Below are 22,062 nucleotides of genomic sequence, written 5' to 3'. Positions count from 1 at the left end.
GCAAAGTGGAAGAAGCAAATGACCCATGGGTAAAGTAGGTTTTGCCGAGATCCAGGGCGCTTGGCCTCCCTGAGCAGGGCAGGCTGGGAAAGGAGTTGCAGGAGGGGACAGGCATTCTGGGAAGGTAGGAGAGCACCGAGAGCCTAGAAAACCCCCGCTGGACTGACAGCCTCAGTCTCACATGGGCAGCAACCAGCGGGCACAGCTTGCCCAGTGGGAGAGATCACACAGCAGGGTTTATGATGCAAGCAAGACCTGGCCCAGGAGTGGGCGGCCCGGCTGAGCGCTAAGCATTCCTGGCGCTGTGTTCCCCAGGCAAGCGGGATCACCTCCCCAGGTCTTTCTGTGATGCTGCAACAATGAGACCCCTGCCACATGAACGGAACTCAACAGAATCCGAGAACGCAGTGACCGAGAAGCTCCTGGGGAAGGCAGCACTTCCCTCAGTGAAGAGAAGCCGGTGGGCTCCTGGGAGGCAGGCGGACACGGTTCCTCCTCTTAGAGAATGCTACGGTCCCCCCTTTTCCCTCCCACCTCCCAGCTATCCAACCCTAAGTACCCGCAACACCCCGCTCTCTCTGCAATTCCCTCCCCTCCTATGGAGGACGCCATCCAAGGCCACAGGCCCAGACTGGAGCCCTGGGTTCTCCTGTCAGTGCCAGGGCCCCAGCACCCTGCTTTGGAAGAGACCTCTGGGGGGGGGGTAGAGGTTGAGAAGGGTATGTGGGAAGATATCAAATTGGTTTGGAGAGGGCAAGAGAATACTCCCTCCACCCCCAGCAAGAACTAGGCATAGGGAGCTGCTAGGCTCGTGGCCAAAGCTTCCTGTCCTGGTCCTGGGGGCACATGAGTACCCCAGAGCCCACACAGACTTGGGAGTTCCAAAAGGGAGGCTTACAAAGAACAATGAGACCACATGAGACAGTCAATCCTTCATTTTTCTCTTCTGCAACACTGGCATTGATAAAGCCCCAAGTCAGTGACAGCCGTCGGGAGTGCCCCTGGGCTGCTAAGTAAGAGCAGCTCCTGTGGTTCTTTCCTGCTGCAGCCCCCTCCCCAAGCTACCAGACCTCAGCTGCCACCACCCCTCTTATACCCCAGTCCAACCACCGCACACATACCAGGCCTAAGGTCCCGCCCGCCATGACAGCACCCTGGGCTTTGGGGCACTCACGGTTGAGAAGGACCAGGGAACCATTCACTCCTTCCAAAAATACGCACTGAATGGCCATTAAGTGCAGGGCACCGCCCTTGGCACTGGGACTATGCCTGCCCCTCCACAGCCACCACGGCTGGCTTCCATCCTTGCTATCAGAGTCTGTTAAAACTCCCCCACTAGACCGGCGTTTGGCCATCCGGCAGCCTGCACATGACAGGCTGCGGCTACAGCTGATCAGTCCAGCCTTGGGCCATTTCACACCGGAGAGCCTCTCCCAGAGCCCTGACAGCGCCTCCCCGGGGCCTGAGGCCTGCGGTCCCAAGACTGACGGACCGACGGACACATTCAGGCTCCAGAGAGAAATTCGTTCCATCCCACCTCCTCCCTCAGCCCACCCTGGGGCTGTCCCCTTTGAGAGGCTTCTGGAATTCAATTCTGTTCTCTAGCCTTCGGAGCCTTGAGGAAATCACCCTTTCACGGGTTCTACCCCAGGGGTTGTAGAAACCACCATTTCTGGCCACGGCACTCCCACAAACATCCCCTCCCACCCCCACCGCGTGTCCCCTAAGGTCCGGCGCACTAAAGCGCCTGATCCTTGGCGCTGGGGGTGGGCGCCAGGGCCCCGCGGTGCACGCGCTGGTGCTTCAGCAGGTGCTGCTTCTGGCTGAAGCCACGGCCGCACGCGGAGCACAGGTAGGGCCGCTCGCCGGTGTGGTTGCGTCGGTGCCGCGTCAGGTTGGGCTTCTGGCTGAAGCGGCGACCGCACTCCGGGCACGGGTAGGGCCGCTCGCCCGTGTGGATGCGCTGGTGGATGGTGAGCGCCGACCACCACGAGAAGCTCTTGCCGCACTCGTTGCAGATGAACTGGCGGGGCTCGCCCGGCGCGCTCAGGCCGGCCCGCGCCCGGCCCCACGGCACGGCCCCCAGGCCCCGCGCCGGCTGGAGGTGGCGCGGCGGCGCCGCCAGGCCCGGGGCCGCCTCGGCCTGCGGCTCGGAGCGCGGAATCGCGTCCCGCACGGCTGGCCCAGGGCGCGGCGTCTCGGCGGCGGGGGCGGCGTGCGCGCGCTGGTGGGCCCGCAGTGCCGCGCGGCTCGGGCAGCTCTGGCCGCAGCTGGGGCAGCGCGCAGCCTGGGCGCCGGGCAGGTGCGTGCGCTGGTGCTTGAGCAGGTGCTGCTTCTGGCGGAAGCTGCGGCCGCAGTGCAGGCAGGGGTGCGGCCGCTCGCCCGTGTGGTTGCGCAGGTGCCGCGTCAGGTTGGGCTTCTGGCTGAAGCGACGGCCGCACTCCGGGCACGGGTAGGGCCGCTCGCCCGTGTGGATGCGCTGGTGGATGTTCAGGGACGACCACCACGTGAAGCTCTTGCCGCACTCGTTGCAGATGAACTGGCGCTGCTCGCCCGGCCCCGGGGCGGCGGCGGCGGCGACCGCGGCCCGGGCCCCCGCCTGGCGCCACCAGCCCTGGCAGAGCCCCAGCCAGGCCCACTCGGGGCGGCCCCGCGGCGGCCCGGGCCGCAGGCGACACCCCCGGCGGGCAGCGGCGTCCCGCAGCAACTCCTGCAGCCCGGCGCGGGCGCCCTGGCGGTCCCGGGCGTGCGCGCGCTGGTGGATGCGGAGGCCCACCTGGTGGCGGAAGCAGCGCGCGCACTCGGGGCACGAGTGGGTGGCGGGCCGCGAGTGGGTCTTCTGGTGCTTGAGCAGGTGCTGCTTCTGGCTAAAGCGCCTCGCGCACTCGGGGCAGCAGAAGGGGCGCTCGCCCGTGTGGTGCCGCTGGTGGCGCGCCAGGTTGGGCTTCTGGCTGAAGCTCTTGCCGCACTTGCCGCACAGGTACGGCTTCTCCCCGGTGTGGGTGCGCTGGTGGATCTTCAGGGACGACCACCAGCTGAACCTCTTCCCGCAGTCCAGGCACACAAAGTGACCCTCGCCGGCAGAAAGGGCCCGGCCTGCCAGCGCCTCGGCCTGCTCAGTGGGAGGGGCCCACCTTGGACCCCCAGACTCCTCCTGTCCCCCCAAGGCCCGAGGCTTCCCCATGGTCTGGCATGGCGGGAGGCCCCGATGCTGCTGGAAAATGTTTTCCTTATCCTTCTCGGAAAGCACGGCCTGCGGCACCAGAGTCTGCAGCATCCACTCCGGCTTCTCCTGCTTGATCTTCATCACCAGCCCATCTCCTGCCAGAGGCAAAGGGAGAGAGGACGGGAGAGTCACTCACTGCCCCCTGGGGTGAGGAAAAGAAGTGCTGGGAGGGCCGAGCACAGAAAATTCGAGGGGAGGAAAGGATGCAGAAGAGAGGGTGTAAGAGGACACCAGGCGGGAGAAAGAGGAGAGGAGAGGTAGAACAGTCAGAGAAAGGGAAACTTGGGACGTGGAGAAGAAAAAGTACAAGAAAGGAGGAGAAGCTGCTGTTCCAAGGCCACACCTGCTGCCCCGCCTTCTCCAACCGGAGGCCCCCAAGATACAAGAACGGTCTTCCCACCCAGGGAAAAGCAGAAAATGGCCAAGCTTCAAAGCTTCTCATTGTTTTTCTAAGAGGATCCATGTGCTGGGAGCTTGCTGAGTGAGTGCATGCCCAGTCCCCCAGTGCTGGGGAGACCAGGCTCCATTTCATGGCCAGGCTCTCCCCACAGCAGCGACCCGGCCTGAGCGCCTCACCTTCCTCCACCTGGGCTGTTTGGCAACTTCACCGTCCTTCCACAAAACCAAGAACCAGAAAGTAGGCCGGAAACGACTGAGCACCCAGAATAGGTGCTGTCCTGCCCTTCCTAAGCCCTCCTACATCAGTCTCAGGAGTCCCCTGCCACACGGCTACGGACCTACCTCTTACAGCGAGCTCGGGTCTACAGGGGTGCTTTGTCCCCCTTGCTCACGGACTGAAGCCACGATGGAAGAGACCCGCTACAGACACTGCACACGGACTGTAGGAGTCCACTTACGGGAAGGGCAAAAGCTGGCAAAACTAACAGCTGAGTTAGATGTCAGGAAACTGCTGCCTGCGGATGGCACAGTGGTTGGAAAGGGGGCCTGAGGGGGGCTGGCAACGTTTGGGTGTTTTGTCTTTTTTTTTTTAAGGAAGAGAGAGCCCAAGCGGGGGAGGGGGGGCAGAGGAAGAGGGAGAGAATCTTTTTTTTTTAAGATTTTATTTATTTATTTGACAGAGAGAGAGACAGCCAGCAAGAGAGGGAACACAAGCAGGGGGAGTGGGAGAGGAAGAAGCAGGCTCATAGCAGAGGAGCCTGATGTGAGGCTCGATCCCAGGACTCCTGAATCAGGCCCTGAGCCGAAGGCAGATGCTTAACGCCTGAGCCACCCAGGCGCCCTGAGGGAGAGAATCTTAAGCAGGCTCCTTGGAGCCCGAGAGATCAGGACCTGAGCTGAAATCAAGAGTCGGGAGCTTGAGGGACAGAGCCACCCAGGCGCCCCACTGTTCCCTCTCTCGATCTGGGTGCTGGTTTCATGCATATGTTCACTTTGTCAGAATGTACAGAGCTTATGATCTGTGCACTTTTCTGTGTTATACGTCAACAAAAAGTTTACATTTAGTAAAAAGTAGGTGAAATAAAACAGCTGTGAACAAAAAAGAGAAATTCTAAATGAGTTCTGATATTTAAAAGACAACAAAATAAACCCAAGGGAAGTAGGAGGAAGGAATTAATAGATAAAAAGCAGAGACTATAGGGGTGCCTGGGTGGCTCAGCGGTTAAGCGTCTGCCTTCGGCTCAGGGTGTGATCCCGGCGTTATGGGATCGAGCCCCACATCAGGCTCTTCCGCTAGGAGCCTGCTTCTTCCTCTCCCACTCCCCCTGCTGTGTTCCCTCTCTCGCTGGCTGTCTCTATCTCTATCGAATAAATAAATAAAATCTTTAAAAAAAAAAAAAAAGCAGAGACTATAGGGTAAAGGGAACATAGAGATGTAAAAAGGATTCTGAAAATCCTAAAACACTAATGCATAAATGTTGTATCAATTTGAAAAATCTATATACAATGGATGATTCTGTGAGACAATATAAATTAACAAAAGTGACTCGAGAAGAGGGGGAGGTGGAGAAGAAAAAAAAAAACACACGTCCTAAAAGAGACAGAAAAGAAAGCTAACATTCTACCTCAAAAGTGGGTAACAGGCCTCTTAACCGTAAAGACAGGTTGTACTAAAACTCGAAGGGAAGGGTTACCCGAAGCGCACATAAACTGTGACAGTGACTAGCCGGGGAGGGAGCCACAGGCTGGCATGACCCCGTGTCAACAAGACAAGGGCAGAGCAGGCAGGATATTATAGGTTTAGCATTTGAAAGTAGACACCAGAAACAAACAAGCAAAACCATTGGCAAAGCAGATTCAGCAGCATTAAAAGAACAACATATCATGACCTTGCTGCGATCCTCCCAGGAAAGCGAAGATGGCTCAATATAGTTCCTGACATTGGCTTTCTGAACAAGAACAACCTGACACAATCTCAATCCATGTAAAAATGTCATATGCTCAAGTCCACCATCATTTCTGGAGGGAGAGAAGGAAGAAGGGATAGAGGGAGGAGGAAGGAAGCTCTCAGCAAACCAGGCCTATGAGGAAACTTTCTTAGGCTGACAAAGAAGCCATTCTAGAAACGGCAGCAAATGGTATAACGAAGGGCGAGGCATGAAAAGCCCGCTCAGGTTAGGAACAAGCTGATGCTCGCGGTCACTGCCACTCTCCAACGTCGTCCTGGAGGAGCTACCAAAGTAGGGGGAGAAAAGAAAAATAGACATAAATATTGGAAGGGAAAAGAAAAGTGTCATTTGCTGATAATCATTAACATGGAATGTGCAAGAGAATCTACTGACAATATTAGAAATAAAAGAGTTTCAGCAGGGCGCCTGGGTGGCTCAGTGGGTTAAGCGGCAGACTCTTGATTTCAGCTCGGGTCGTGATCTCAGGGTCCTGGGATCGAGGCCTGCATCGGGCTCCGCGCTCAGCCAGGAGTCTGCTTCAGGATTCTCTCTCTCCCTCTGCCCCTCCCCACTGCCCTCTCTCTCTCTCTCTCTCAAATAAATAATCTTTTAAAAAGTTTCAGCAAGCTTGCCAGATACAAAAACATATAAAAACTCATAACTTTTAAAAAATGGCAATAAAAGCTATAAAATAACTGGGAATAGACCTAACATACATACATAACTTACATCAAGGACACTCTTAAATGTTATTGAAAGGATAAAGAAAATGTAACTAAAAGGGCTGATACATCATAGTCCTAGATGAGAAGGAAGGAAGCTCTTCACTCCAAAACAATGTTTAAATCCAGTGCCATCCTAATTAAGTGAATTACAAAATTTCTGATGTGCATAGACCATCCAGAAAATTCTAAAAATGAGCAAGGAAGAATTTGGCTTATACAACATTGAAAGCTAAAATACTACCACTAAAAAATGAATGAATGAATGAATAAAAATAAAAATAAACATAAAACACTACCACTACACATCTATGGGATGGGCAAAACCCAGAATACTGCCAAAACTGGATGTTAGCGAGGCTGGGGAGATGCGGGAACCGTCACCCGCTGCTGCTGGGAATGCAGAACGGTGCGGCCACTTTGGAAGCCAGCTTGTCAGTTCCTGACAAAATGAAACATACTCTTTCCATACGATAAGCAATCACTCCCTTGGGTATGTTCCCGAAGGAGTTGCAAACCGTCCACACAGAAACCTGCACACAGATGTTTCTAGAACAAGTGTCTCCGTGGGTGTGCTGGGGGCATGAACTACTTCCGACTTCTTGGAGAACAATTTGACAGTGCTTATTAAAATTATGAATGTATCGAAACTTCCACTTCCTCCACCCAACAGTTTCACCCTGGGCGTTCAACCTAATAAATACTGACACAGGAGTGTACAGAGCAATGTCCACAAGCATTTACGGCAGTGCTATCTGTAATTAGCAAAAGCTGGAGAACAGTCTAATTGCCCATCAGTAACAGTCCCACAAAATGATCGCTCCCTTCATAATATGGAATAGTAGGCAGCAACCGAAAAAAATGCCACGCAGCCGTATACACGCTGATGGGAAGATTCTAAAACATTTGCAGAGAAAACAAAAAATCAATTGAAAAACAACGATCAGTCATCTGACCCAATTTGTGAAAACTAACAGGCTAGCTCTCCATGTACAGACATGCACACGCTCCGGACGGTCCACACTGAAGCCTGACGGTGGGCGCCCTGCAGACGATGTGGACAATACGAGGACCAGATGGCAGATGTCAAAGGGGACCCTCACTTTATCTGCACTGTTTGAATGTGTATGAGAATATTCAAGTATTAGAATTTTAAAATCTTAATATCTGCATTGTTTGAATTTTTGTGAAAATACTCAAATATCAGAATTTTAAAATCTTTAAAACACTTTAAGAAATAAAAAGAAGGGGCGCCTGGGTAGCGCAGTCGTTAAAGCGTCTGCCTTCGGCTCAGGGCGTGATCCCGGCGTTCCGGGATCGAGTCCCACATCGGGCTCCTCCGCTGGGAGCCTGCTTCTTCCTCTCTCACTCCCCTGCTGTGTTCCCTCTCTCGCTGGCTGTCTCTCTGTCACATAAATAAATCTTTAAAAAAAAAAAATAAAAAAATAAAAAAATAAAAAAGAAAAAGAAAACCTCACTTAGAATCTGGTGGCCTTTGGTTCTAGGGCCAAAGAGCCCTGCCCCCCTCCTCTGCCTCACTGGCCACCATGAGGACACGGAAAGGGATGTGGTGACCGCGGGATGGGGTGGAAGGGTGGGGGCCCACCTGTGAGGGGCCAGTTTCCCAACTGGCGACACGACCCCAGAAGGCCTCGCCAGGTGCTTGGTTGTGAGAAAGCATTTTAGCAGGAGTCATAATTTGTCGATGAAAGTGGTGATTTAAACTGCACATTGGCAAGAATTGAACTACCCATTTGTAATGAGTTTACTTGACTCTAAGAGGTTTCTTTAGATGCCCTGAAATGTTGGCCAGCAGAAGTATATTTAACAGAATAGGTGTCCAAACCGGCGATCAGGTAGTGAATCCAAAATATACTCAGGTAAGCGGGACATCACTGTCCCCAAGTGACAGGGTCCCAATTAATGCCCCAGAGCCCCACAAAAGTCACTGCCTTGCTCCGATTAAACCTGACCTTGATATTCATCATGGTGGCTGATGGCTGGGAAGGCTCACCCTCTCCAGCCAAAAAGATGGGCCTGGCCTCAAAGCCCAGAGAACATTCCTGTCCAATGCTACCCGGCCCAGAGCAGACACAAGTGCCTGGGTTGTGCGTGTATAGGCCCCTCTGAAGTACGTACATGGGGTCCTTGGTCATCAGGGACACCTTACCTCGGGGCTGAGGTATTAACACAAGGAAAACAGGCCTTGGCCTGCCTGTCGAAGGAGTCCTAAAACAAAGGTTCAGCTCCTCCGTCATCACAAAAAGGATAATTTTTTTAAAAAATTCTAGATGGTTCAGGAAAAATAGAAAGCTGCTAAATGCGAAGCTATTGCTCATTGGGGACAGTTTCTGGGGTGATGAAAATGCTCTGGAGATGGTGGTGTTTGCACAACCGTGTGACTGTACTTAAAACCACTGGCTTGTACACTTAGACGTGGCTGAAATGGTAAATTTCATGTTGTGTATATTTCACCACAAAAGAAAAAACACACAAAATAAATAGAAATTAAAAGGTGCTTAAAAGAGGTAAACTTGTAATTATCTGAGAACTTTGGTCACCCAGGAAGAGTCCCTCCCTCCCTAAGCCTGGTCGGCAGGTGCTGTGAGCCTGTGGAAGGCCCAGACCTGGCAAGACCGTGGCTGCAGCCCCAGGGGCATCCAGCCCCCCAGTGCCTCCGTCCTCCAGCATCAAAGCCGGTGGTCTTCCACCTCTTCCCTAAGACTCCAGGGCACCTCAGAAGCTGCCAGGGGTGGGGGAGAGGGCCCTGGCTGACCCCATTTCTCATGCCTGAACTGGGAGTCTGCTTATAAGTTTCCCTGGGAAAAGGTTCCTTCTGCTAAAACGTCTGGAACCATCTGTCCTCGGTTTTACTGTAATTATGGTAACGTCAGCATCTCTCACTCTCTCTCACACACACACACCCAGGGGCTCCCAGCCTTCGAAGTGACATGGCAGTGGTGGGGAGCTGGACTGGGAAGTGGGGTGACTGTGCTCCCTAAAGTCTGCATCAGGACCCGGCCCCAGGATGCACGGTGTCCATGGATCCTCCTGCCCCCTCTGAGCTGGATGCTTCATTCCTTTATCACCCTACTGCCTGATTTTTGCCTCCATCTTAGGTTCATTGTGATGATTATCCTGGGAAGGTGGGGGCTCTGGGGTCCGTGGGGCAAGGCCCTGGAGGGGAGGGGGGTAAAGAAACCAGAGTCACTGAGCCAAGGGGCGGCATTCCCAGGGACGGGCCTCGCCCCCTCTCCCAGGACCAGAGCCAGTCGACAGCAGGGTGGCGAGGAGGCCGGGGGTGCTGGGGGCTGGGGGGCTCGTGCCGAGCACACAGGATCTCCGCTCACAGCAGAACCTGCCTGGTGGACACCGAAACTGCCTGCCTGTCTCCTCCCACGGCCTGTGAACTCTGAGTGACACCAGGAAGCTCTCAGGGACCAAACTGAAGGCACTTTCCTGATCAAAACCCCACAGGGATCGTCTTACCCGGAGTGCTGGTTTTCAATGTTGGATCAGAGTGACCGCCAGCAGTTAGCAAAGGCCTCACTCACCCTCCCGCCTGGCTTTCTGCACGGGTGTGTGCGCGTCCCCTTGCCTAGCAAGGCACGGTGGCCTTTTGTCATTTTCTTAGCTCCCAAAGTCTGTCTTCTTTGCCTTCTTTGACATAACCTTCCACCTCCTGGTCCCGCTCTGCAGTTCTACAGCCCACAGGCTCCTAGTGAGGGCAGCGCCTCACACTCAGGGGCAGGACGGGGACAGGGCGGGGAAGACGGGCCTGGCGGAGGAGGGCGCAGTGGGTTCCCACCTGTCCCTGCGCTCCCTTACCTGTGCTCGCGCCAGCCGGGCCACACTCCATCGGCGGAGGCCTTCCGAGCACCACGCTTGCCCTGCCGTCTGTGGGTGAGAAGGGGGCAGAGGAAGGAGAGCTGGCCAGTGGGACAAGGACCAAATGGGGCCCCCCGCCCTCCTGCCACCTCACAGAACATGTTCCCTCTTTTTCAAGAGCTTCTCTGTCCCTGACCTCAGTTGAAAGTGCAGGGCTTTTGTAAAATTGTACACACAGGTAAAATAGGCATTATTCCCATTTTATGAGGAGGAAACTGAGGCCAGGGAGGGCCTCTGACATGCCCCGAGTCACCGAGGCAGCTGAATGGTGACGCCGGGGGAGGCCCCAGCTCTTCTAACTCCTGACCAGAGCCTCAAGCCCATGGGCTCAATATCAGCAGGGTCAGGGTGAGAGGTGCACCCCAGGAAACTCAGCTAAGCCTGACACCCGCCTGAGTGGTCGTGGAGACACCCCGGAAGGCAGGACTGGCCCTCCAAAACCACCGGCCCCTCTCCTTCAAAGTCCCCTCCCGTCCCTATTGCATGCAAGATCACACACAAGCCATCTGGGGGACCCGTGAAAGAGTTCACCAATCTGGGGCTCATCTTTTTTCCTTGTTTTAATGCTCAAGGTTTTAGGCACGTCCTGACTGGCTCATTGTCAGGGACAGGTCAGCTGGGGGGCCCCAGGCTCCACTGGCTGCCCCTCTGCGTAGGGTGCCCTTCCCCAGATCCCTGCATGCCCCTCGCCTTTCAGTCTCCGCCTCAATGCCCCCTCCTCCGAGTGGCCTTCCCTGTCACAACCCTAACCCCACTTCACATTCCTCCTTGACGCTTTTCACCACCTGACATGGTATTTACTTGTCTGCGTATCCCGTCATCTTTCGAGAAGACAGGACTTTTCCATGCTCGCTGCTGAATGTCCAGGGCCTGGGAGAGAGCCCCCACCCCAAGGGCACTCCCGGTGCTGTGTGGCCTGACTGGCCGGCTGGCTGACCTGCACTCAGCAGAGGGGGGATGCTGCAGCCGGGGGGTTCATTTTCTGCACACAGTGCCGTGGGCTGCCTCCCCTAAGGACAGGGATCTTGTTTCACATGCCTGTACCCCCCTAGTGCCCACTTGCCAAGGCCCGAGTGAGGATCTGTGGCACCGGCCCCACACAGCCCAGACGCTCGGCTCCCCCGCTGCTACAGTGGGGCTTCTCCAGGTCACAGGGCTTTCTTCCCCGCACAGGGGCTCAGCCACCTCAGGAAAACCCATCTCCTCTTGCTCTCCACTTCCGGCCCTCAAGACACCCCATCCCAAGGGCATCCGCCTCCCCTCTCCCAGGTCCCCTTCCAACAGCCACCCTGGGGGGTTGGAGGGCAGGGACCCAGGCTGGGAATCTGGGCCCTGCCAAGAGAGGTGGGGGCAGGGGTAGAAGGGCAAATATGCATTTAAAAAAGAGAAATATCATTTTCCCTGGGGCAAAAAGGGAAAGAAACTCCTGCCCTTTTCTCTTAGGGCATTTACTTGAGAAAAGTCGTCGTTGTAAATTTTTCTCTGCCCCTTTGAGAGGCATGTAAATCTTTTCAAAAGCTACAAAGCCTCTTGCCAGCTTTACAACCCGGGCCTCCCTCCAAGGCCCTGGGAGCCACCTCCTTGAAATGTAAACACCGAGGGAGACAGGGACCCACGGGAGCGTGGGTGGGGCCTGACTTCCGCGGGCGCCCGGCTCCAAGCTGCAGAACTGTCTCCTGTCCTAAAGATAGGAGACGCGCCCTGTTCCTTGGGAGCAAGGCAATTAGCAAACACAGGCGGCCACCCCAATGGCCAGGTGAGTTTAGGATGAACTCCAGGTGACGCACGGTGCCATCGGGGAAGTCCTCTTGCTGAGGACGAGTTAGGCTCTAGCTGGAGACCGTGTACAGCGGGCGGCATCTGCTGGGCTGTGGAACCAGGGAGATCTCCTTCTGCTTTCCTGATCTCTCAGCGGGCTGCCTGTGATGTGCCTCTCTTTCTGTATTCATGCTTATTCAGTTAAAAAAAAAAAAAAAAGCTTCTCTTTCTCTCCTCCTTTTGTGGGGAGCTTTTCTGAGTTGGCAGGAGACTTTGTTTTTAATTCTATTTCCCCAAAAGGGGTCTGCTATGCACCCCTACTGTGGTTTCTTACAGATGGCTAAAACCTGCTTGTGGTGCAGAGAAAAAGCAGGCAGGGAGGAAGAGGGGAGGGAAAGGCCCAGCGGGAAGGCCCCGATGGATGCTGATGGATGGATGGGTGGATGGATGGACAGATGGGTGGGTGGATGGATGGACGGATGGATGGATGGACGGACGGATGGGTGGGTGGATGGATGGATGGATGGATGGGTGGATGGACGGACGGACAGATGGACGGATGGATGGATGGATGGATGGATAGATGGACAGATGGATGGACAGATGGATGATGGACGGATGGATGGATGGATGAGTGAATATGGACAAATGGATGGATGGGTGGATGGATGGACAAATGGATGGATGGGTGGATGGATGGATGGACGGATGATGGACGGACGGATGATGGACTGACGGATGGATGGACAGATGGATGGGTGGGTGGATGGACAGATGGATGGATTGATGGGTGGATGGATGGATGGTCGGTGGATGGACTGATGGATGGATGGATGGACGGAAGGATGGGTGGATGGAAGGATGGATGGATGGATGGATGGATGAATGGACGGATGGATGGACAGATGGATGAATGGGTGGATGGATGCTGATACTCCTGCCTTGGCACCACCTCTTCCCTCCAGGTTGCTACACAACGGGCCTCTTGAGCCCAATCAAATAGGTCCTACTTCATCCATTTTGTCTTCCGAGGGGTATTAGGACCTAAAAATCAGCTCAGGTGGCAGAAAGGCTTCAGTTCTTGGTGAATTATTCACAGTGAGCTACAGAGCAGCTCCCTGTGTCCCTGGGAACTTCTGTCCCAGCCACACCAGGTCTTGGAACATGGTCCCAGTAAGCTCAGGAGTGGGAACAGAGGGAAGGGGACCCCCATGGGCCCAAGGGGAAGTAGTAAGAAATGAGAGGCAGGGCACAGAAGAGGCACAGAAGACAGGAATGGGGGGCAGGCCCCCATGTCTTGAGTGCCCACCTCCAACTGCGTGCTCAGGTGGAATGTGTCTAAAAACAGGCCAGCAGGTGTACTGCAGGTAAAACTCTGAGAAAGCCGAACAGAGGGAAGTGTCTGCCTGTGGCCACGTGTCTGCCCCCCCAAGCTGCACCTTTTCTCTCGTTCCCTCTTCTTCTGCCTCCACCCTGCTACGCTGCCCTGCAGGCCCCTTCTTAGCCGCCACTCACCCACTGTCCCTGACCCACGGTCACCCGACCTGGCCTGACATGCAGGATGCCCAGCAAAATGCGCCTGGCTGACACAGAAGGCAATGAGACCAATCCAGCACCCCCGACAGTGCCCACACTGAGTCTCCGAAGGTCGCTTGGCCTATCATGCAGGGCCCTCACCCCAGTCTCCAGTGACCTCTCCCCTCCTGGCCCAGCAAGTTCTATGCAGTGTGGGACACACACAGGGGATGGGTCTCGGGACAATGCCCCGGTCACCTCCCCCTTCCCAGCACCTGGCTCTGGGCCTGGCCCTCCCCACTGAGTCAGGCTGCAGTTGGGGTGGGAGCCCTCTCCACGAGAGGCCTCCAGGGGGCAGCTGGAGGACAACTGCCAGACCACACAAAGCGAGGATTGTGCCCGGCAGCAGGTGGTGAGGTCTGGGGGCAGGGGAAGGTAACAAAGGGGCTTTGCTCTCAGCAGAATCCTGGGGGCAGGGAGGGGAGCGGACAGCAGCTGGGGTGAAGAGAAAGGCCGCAGATGGGAGGGGCAGTGCAGGGACATGGCCCCTGGAACTCTTTATCCTTGGCATCTCCCCGAACTACGGCCAAAGGCCCAGCTCCCAGGCCCTTCTCAGCCGTGAGCTCCCACCGGGCCCACACCCAGGTCCTCACCAGCCACCACTGCTCCCCTACACCAACAGCTCCTTGACCCCACAGGAAACCGCGGGCAGGGGGTCCTCTTCCCAAATGCCCCCTCCACGTCAAGCTGATCCCCTTTGCCATGCCAATGAGGATGCCATGCTTCCCGAACGGCCTACCTTTCCAGTAACCACATCTTTCCCACCCCTCAGCGGGTCTGACCCACCTGGTCCACAGTGCACAGCCCACCCACCCAGCCTCCCACCCTCGCCCCCCCCATGCTCTAATCTGCCTGGGCCGCTCCCAGCTTTCTTTCCTGGAGAGTTCCCGGTTCCCTTCGGGCAGGCCCCACTTCTCACCTCCTTGCCCTGACCCACTGCGCTGGCTCACACAGGTCAGATGCCCGGGACCAGACTCAAGACTGTGGCCCAGGACAGCATTTGTAAGGGGGTGGCCCTGCTCAGGCTCCAGCCAGCCTCCACCCTGGGGGGATGAGCTCAGAGTGCTCCCTAGGGGCCGAGGTTCTTCCTCTCCTAACCTCATTTTTTGAGGGGCATAGGGGACATTCCTGAGATCTTGACATTGATCTGGTCGTGGAAAGAGGACTGCTCAGCCGAGACTCTGGTATGGACAGGGAGAGAGCCACTGTCTGCTGAGCACCACTGTGCACAGAACACTGAGCAGGCATCTCCCGTTTCTTCCTTCCCAACCAATTACAGCTGAGGAACCACGGCTCTGAGAAGTTAAGTCATTTGTTCAAGGTCACACAGCTGGTAAGAAATAGAGCCAGAACCAAACTGGGGTCAACCTGCCCCCGCCAGAGCTCCTTCTCAGGAACAATGTCGCCTCCTAGAAGAAAGTACAGGACTTACCAAACCTTAAACTACCCATCCCTACTTTCAGGGGTCTGGCTTCTATACCCACACGTGATTATTCAAGTTTACATTAATTAAATTTTAAATTCAGTTTCTCAATCACACTGGCCACATTTCAAGTCCTCTAAAGCCTCATGGACCCCGAGCTACCAGGACAGCAGAGGACATGCCTATGCTCTCGGAGCTCCAGTGGATGGCGCTGCACTAGACTGTAAGCTCCGGGAGGGCAGCAGCCTTGCTCCATTGACAGGCACACCTCGCTTTCTTGCACTTCGCAGACGTTACTTTTTTTTTTTTTTTTTTTTTTAACAAACTGAAGGTCTGTGGCCAAACTGCACTGAGCAAGTTTACTGGCACAATTTTTTTCCAACAGCATTTGCTCCCTTCGTGTCTCTGTGTCACATTTTGGTAATTCTCGCGATATTTCAAACTTTTTCAGTATTACTATATTTGCTAAGGGTGATCTGTGATCCGTGATTATGACCTGTGGCAAGCCCCGATGATGGCCAGCAGGGTGTGGCAATAAAGTATTTTTTAATGAAGGCACGTACATTATCACTGGAGACATAATGCTGTTGCCCACGTCCTAGATGCTGTATCGTGTAAACATAACTCGTGTGCACTGAGAGACCAAAAAACTCACTTGATTCGCTTTATCACAGTATTTGCTTTACTGCAATATCTCCGAGGTGCACCTGTATATTGAATGAATGAGTGAATGAATGAATGGTGGAGTAAAGAGGGCTCCTCTGGCCCCAGTCCTTGGCCCCTGATGACAACTATCTTGGGACAAGGTGATGGTGTTTTCTGCCTGGGAACCCAATTGCAGTTACTGTCAGGGGGTGTCTTCATTTACAACATGCGATTACAGGCATCTGCGAAGAAACTGACGCAAACGCGAAACGCACACACTAACACATCCAGAAACGTATCTAACATCTAACACAGCTCGGTAAACCGAGGTTCAGGGGCGCAAAAATACAGAGACGCTCGTACATAAGAGAAGAGCTGCAAAACCATATGCAAAGTACGGAGAAACTGAGGCCTTTAGAAACCCAGAGATACACCTGCAGACCTGCAGAAACCAGCGCGCGCAGGCGCGAACCACAGAAATACCAATACCACACAGCGCGCTCGCAAAACCAGAAACGTGGGTCTGTGTGTGACACAATTACGCTCCCAGCTGCCCACTGCTCCAAGAAAGGGAACTCAGGGAGACGGAAGCGAGGTGGTATGATGGGGGACAGTCACCTGTTAGGTCACCCGTGCTGGGGGCGGGGGACGGCACGGGGCCAGCCAGGGCTGCGGCTGGCTGGGGAGGAGTTGGCCTGGTACAGAAAGCCACGGACAGAGAACTGGAATCTGCTGGGCAAGCCCGAAGCAGCGAGAGACCCCTCCCGGGCCTGCAGGGGGTCTAGCCCCAGAGGAAGCAGCAGACCCTTTCCCCTGGGAACCTAAGCCCCACACGGCTGGCCCCTCAACAAAGTCCACTCCCAAAGGCTGCCCCTCTCCTCAAGCCCATGTCACACCTAGACTGGGAATGGGGCCCCTGAGTTCTAAGCCACCGGTGGCTGACAAATCACTTTACCTCTGGACCTCGGGTTCCTAAGGTGAAGGTGACTGAAAAGGCCTGCCCCCCAGGTTTCTCGAGCACTGGATGAGACCCTGCAGCGCACGGCACTCCCCGGAGCCTACAAACCAGCCACGTCTCTCTCCCACCCCTACGGACTGAGAACCACCCACTCCCCATTCCCTACGCCCTCTCCGGCCGCTGCTGCTCACTCTTCCTAAACCTTCACTCCTCCAGCTGCTTCAGAATCTTCAGAGGCCCCCACTGCCCACACAGTCACCCCAAACTCCGCTCCCCGATGTGAGCGGGCCTGGCAGGAGGAAGAGGGTGTGCACTATTCTCCTGTTGGAACCATCTCAAGGCCGTGCACAGCTCCTTGGATGGCAGGTCACGGGACCCCAACAGCCCTGGGGGGGGCTCTGGGCTGGTTCAGGTGCCTAACAGGGTAGGAGTGGAGGGGGCTGCATGGACGGTGGTAAGGAAAGCAGGGCCGGAGGCTGGGGGGCCTGAGCGCCAGGCATGGGGGCTGGGCTAGAAGCCTTGGACGCTTCTGCTGGCCTAAGGCTCAAAGCCTCAGCTTCACTGAGGGGAAGGGGGCAGTGTATCCTGTCTCCCAGGACCTGTTCCAAAGCCACCAGGCCCTCCCCCGAGGCCAGTCCCACAAATGCCACTCCTGTACAAGGCCTGTGCCCTGGGGTTGTGTTCTGGCTGGCCTCTGGATAGTCTGCTCTCTCCAGGTATCAAGTCCCTCGACACATCAGACCTCCCACCCTCCTCTCATCCACAGTGTGTGACCAAGAAGGACACACAAACCAGTGGCTTTAAAATGTTAGAAGAAACAGCGCAGCTGCTGCCCGAGCCCCAGGAGACCTGCTTCCCTATATGGCCCTGGGCCCACAGACAGACAAGCAGGCCCAGGGGTCTCAGCTCAGACCAAGGAAGGGTCGCCTCCACCGCCTGGAGGCCCACCTCCATCCCTCACCCCAGCATGAGCATGCCCAACGTCCTTCTACGACTCCCAGAAGACTCCCCAGCCCCTCCAGAGCCTCCAACCCAGCTTCCTCTCTTCTCACCTGCCCTGCTCCTCAAGAACGCCTCCCTCCTCCCCGGCTTCCCCAGATCACACTCAGCACCCGATCAGGTGTTCTGGGCACCTCCCACTGTGGCCTTTCATCCGAGCTCCGCCCCTTCCCCTTCTTCTACTCCTCCAGCACCTTCAGACCTTGGTCTCCCAAACACTGTGGTCCTAAGTCCTAGGAGAGGGGTCAGAGGAGCAAGGGGAAAGGGCGGGCCATTATTCCACAGAAATTATTAAATTATTATTTCGAAAATAATAACACTTATTCCTATGGATGGAATTGTCCTATCAAGCAAGGGGGGGAAACGGAGTGAAAGGACTCCGGGAAACACAAAGTGCAAGACAAAGTATTTTTAGGTCACCACATTGCCGTCACCCTCTCCTTGCCTCCCACATTATACGAACTGTATCTCAGGGCCGCCTGGCAAGAACAGCCCAGTTTAGTGACATCAGGATCCCTGGTGATCCACCAGGGATCCCTGGGGAACCAGGTCCACGGACGGCCGGGGCAGCCAGGGCAGCCGCTTATCCTATCATGCCTGCCCCGTCCCGGAGGTCCGTGATCTAACCCCAGGCCAGTTTCAGAAACACCTCCTTCCAGGACTTCTGCCTCCACCAGCCCAGCATTCACCCCTTTGCTGGGACTGCCCCACCCCACCTCCCTATCCCTATGCCTGTCCCTCACCCGTGGCCTCCACATCCCCAGTCTCTGCTCACCCATCTCCCTTTAGAGGAGAGAGCAGCACCCACATTCCTCAGCCCCAAGGTCTAAGACTCAGAAGCCCGCCAGGGCCTGGGGACCCCTCATGACCTGATCCGAAGACAAGAGATGAAACTGACTGCTAACAACACTGATCAGATGCCACATTTTCATTTGTAACCACTTTCTAACCCTTGCTTTGTTCGAAAGAGCTTGGAAAGGGTAAGGAGTGCCCCCACCCACCCACCCGCTTGCCGGATGAGGGGAGGGACGCAAAGCCCAGAGGTGATATCCCTTGCCTCATAGAGAGTTAGACCTAAGGTCCCCCTCTGCACACTCTGACCACGCTCTTCCCTCCCAGCCACCAGCCACCGCCGCACAGGGAAATGTTGGATTCCTCAGCTTAACCCTCGCCAGGGAGGCAGGTGCAGGGGTCGGCCCACCTCCACCAAGCTCTGCACTTTGTCCTGGGTAGTCCTTGCCTCTCCAGGGGGACAGTGATCTTCAGGCCTCTCAAAACCACCACCACCTTCCACCACCTCAGAGTGCAATTGTCACAATGCACACATCGGTAAGTCATACCAGTGCTGTTTTTAATACTTCCAAGATCTCCTACTGCCCCACCTCAGTTCAGGCCTCACTGCTTCTTGCCCAAAGAATGTACTCGTTTTATAGGTTATCTTCCCCCGCCAATCCATTTATCATCCAGAACTCAAAGCAATTACCCTAAAATTACAATGAGGACAGGTTACTACTTTGCTTAAAATACTTCCCAATGGGTCCCCAGCACTTCCAGGTTCAGCTAAAAATTTCTTGGCAAGACCATTTAGAACCCGGCCTCTGCTGGCTTCTCCTGCCTCCCAGCTCCCCATTGTCCCAGCATGTGACTCCCTGACCTTGAAGCATTTTGGCTGGCCCGTGACCAGTCTTGGAAGACTCTTGCCCAGCTCTTCCCTGCCCAGCCTAGACCAGGGATCCCTCTTAGCGGGAAGCCTTTTTGGATATGCAACGCTCAGTTAGGGGCCCTTCTCTGTCTGACCTGGTATACCCACTCAGCCTGATACCATGTACATAGTATAATAATGTATCTCTCTCCACAACAAGACTGTAAACATCTTAACACGGAGTATTTCTGTCTCCCCAACATCCAGCCGAAGGTCCCATGTGCTGTAAACCATTAACAAAAATTTTAATAAACACAATACAGAAATTTAAGTTCAAAACGGATTAGAAACACAGAATCATGGAACCTTAGAGTTGAAAGGAGACTAATATCCTCTAATCGCTTCGTTTTACAGATGAACACAGGGACCCAAAAAGAATAGCTAATAGTGGAGCCCGGACATCAGCCAGTCTCAAGCTCCTGGGCTCTGACCACACCCAGCCCCAGGTCTGGCTGACCAGGACCCACTCCAGGCTCCACCCCGCCCAAAGGACTGGAGGAGGCAGCATCTCCGTTATCCTCCACTTTTACAGGGGAAGAAGCCCCCGGCTCCTACCCCCACCCCCACTGAGGTCTTGACTCCTGTGCCCATTTTCCTGGAATGGAGCCCCCCCCCCAACACACCACACACACACACACACACACACACACACACACACGCATTTTCAATTTCTGTGGTCTTCCCTCTCATTGTTCGCACTCCCAATCTTTATGCCCACTCACTTAATCATTTATTAAGCACCTACTCTGTGTCACTGTGCGGCGAGCACTGGGGTTCCTGCCCTCCAAAAGCTCGGTCTTTCTGACACAGCTGACACAGCCGCGAACATAGGGGCAAAGCTTGGGCAAAACGCGCCAAAGGGACCAGGGGTCAGCCCCCCGCTCACCACCCCGTCCCTCCCGCTCTCACGGCCCCCCTCCTGCTCTCTGCCCCGGCCTGCAGCCCCCTCCCACGCACGACCCCCTTCCCCAGGGGCTGTGTGGGGGCGGAGAAAGTTCGGGGCCGCAGTGCCAGGGGCTCAGGGGACCGCGAGACCCCCGAGGCCGCCGCCAGCCCGAGGCTGGGTGGGGGCAGCGCGGGAGGAGCGGGCCGGGCGCTGGCCCCACAGCACGGTCCGTCCCTCCGCACGCCCCTCCCGCCCGGATTCGGAGGGACTCGGAGGGAGGGGACGGGAATAAATACCTTGACTTTGTGGTTAAGGTTAACGGGAACTGCCACCCCGGGGCGACTTGGGCACTGGGCTCCCCGGCCCTGCCAGTCCCGGGACAGGCGGGGCGGGCGCCTTCCCTCTGATTGGCTAACGGGCCTGGCCATCCCCGGGGCCGTCCCGCCGCCTGATTGGCTGCGCCGCTCAGATGACCAGCTCTGCCCTATCGGAGAAGCCCGCGGGGCGGCCCCTTTGTTCTCCTGAGCCAATAGCCCTGGTGGGCGGGCTGACCCCGCTGCCCGCTGGGCCTCGCGGGGCCCCGCGCGGCGTTAACGCTTTGGCCGCTGGCGCGGGAGCCGAGTCCAGGGCTCCGAGGGGAGGAGGAGCGAGGGCGAGGCCGGGTGCTGGTGACCGGTCGGCGCCGCGGCACCCTGTTCTTCCGCTCCGCCGGGCTCTCCCTCTGGCTCTGGCCCCGCGGACGCGCTCTCAGATCGATCCCGTCATTCCGCAACTCTCCTCCGGCTCCGGGGCGCGCCCGCACCGCTCTTGGCGCCGGGATCGGGAGAACAGGACGCACGAACCCCACTCTGACGCTCACACTCGAGTGTACATGTGACATGGTGGCACTTGGCACTACAGTACACCAAGTGTTAGGGTGAGAAGCTGTACTTGTCTCCCGCGACCCGAGAGAAATCGCCCTCTGTACCCCACGCGGCGCCAGGCACGTCGTGGGCGCCCGATAAAAGATCCTGGGGTCTCTACGAGAGAGACGGAGACCTCATTAAATCCACCCCCTCGCTTTCTCGTCAGGAAACGGCGGTCTGAAGAGGTCACGTTCCTCGATGGAGTGTCACTGCTGATTTAGAGGCAGGGTCCAGACGGCCAAGGAGGGTCTTGAGTGCTCCTGGAGATCTTCAGAAAAGAGAATTTTCTCTTCTACCCACACGAATTGGAAGCAAATGCTCCTTTATGCCAATAAGAGTCCTCACACTGCTACCTCAAGCCAGCTAGGTCAACTCCCACTGGCAGGATTCTCTCTGGAGCTGCTTAGAAACTGCCTTTGGGACTTGAGGCTGATAAAAACAGAAGCTGGCCTCTCTCTCTGAGACTTCCTACTAACCTACAAGAAGCTGGTGGACCTCATTCTAATGAATCGGTAGCCACCTGCTAAGCATTTGCGGTGGGCCCGGCTATTGTTTGGCCTCAGGACAATAGACACTGTCCCGCTGAGATTCTGTCGGTTTTGCTACTAACTTCTGTGCAGTTTTTCTGTCTCTGGACTTTGACTTATCTGTGAAAGAGTAATTTCCTAGTTACATACTTACCTTTCCAGACTTTTGCAGGACCCAAATTTGTTCTGTTGTCTGTGTAAACATTTGTAAAGTATAAAAGTCTACACAGAGGTCAGATACCTCTAGGCCGTCAATTTTTTTTTAAAGAATCCCGTTCACCTCTTTATTTTCTAGAATGCCTACTGGAGGTTTACCAAAGGCTTGTGGAATTCCAGTATTCTAGTTCCAGATCTGCCACTGGTTACGAGTGAGAAAACCCACTTTTCTCTGGGTATGTTTCCTCCTCTACAGAGTGAAAGACTTCTCCGGATTGGCATTTCATAACCAAGGGTATTTCAAGGACGGAAAGAATGAAGCACATCTGGGATCCTATTTACAT

General features: G+C 55.5%; 1 protein-coding gene across 1 annotated transcript; it reads right to left on the bottom strand.

Annotated features, from left to right (window-relative positions):
* Positions 1 to 164: 164 nt before the first annotated feature.
* Positions 165 to 21,789, bottom strand: ZNF775 (zinc finger protein 775). Its single transcript, XM_048213011.2, has 3 exons — positions 20,427 to 21,789; positions 10,125 to 10,193; positions 165 to 3,321 (listed from the first exon to the last, which is right to left on the bottom strand). Exons 2-3 carry the CDS (start codon positions 10,153 to 10,155, stop codon positions 1,739 to 1,741), a joined length of 1,614 nt encoding a protein of 537 aa, XP_048068968.1. The 5' UTR covers positions 10,156 to 10,193; positions 20,427 to 21,789; the 3' UTR covers positions 165 to 1,738.
* Between the last annotated feature and the right edge of the window lie 273 nt (positions 21,790 to 22,062).

The sequence above is a fragment of the Ursus arctos genome, unplaced genomic scaffold (assembly GCF_023065955.2).
Source record: "Ursus arctos isolate Adak ecotype North America unplaced genomic scaffold, UrsArc2.0 scaffold_3, whole genome shotgun sequence".
Taxonomy (NCBI): Eukaryota; Metazoa; Chordata; class Mammalia; order Carnivora; family Ursidae; genus Ursus; species Ursus arctos.
Note: the sequence above shows the minus strand (reverse complement) of the source record. Positions and strands in the feature narration are given on the sequence as shown.

Bases quoted from the DNA above. Each gene is read 5' to 3' on its own strand.
- ZNF775 (XM_048213011.2), bottom strand. From the start codon at position 10,155: ATGGAGTGTGGCCCGGCTGGCGCGAGCACAG. The intron at 3,322-10,124 runs GTAAGGGAGCGC...TGCCTCTGGCAG, and splicing joins CCCGGCTGGCGCGAGCACAG to GAGATGGGCTGGTGATGAAG.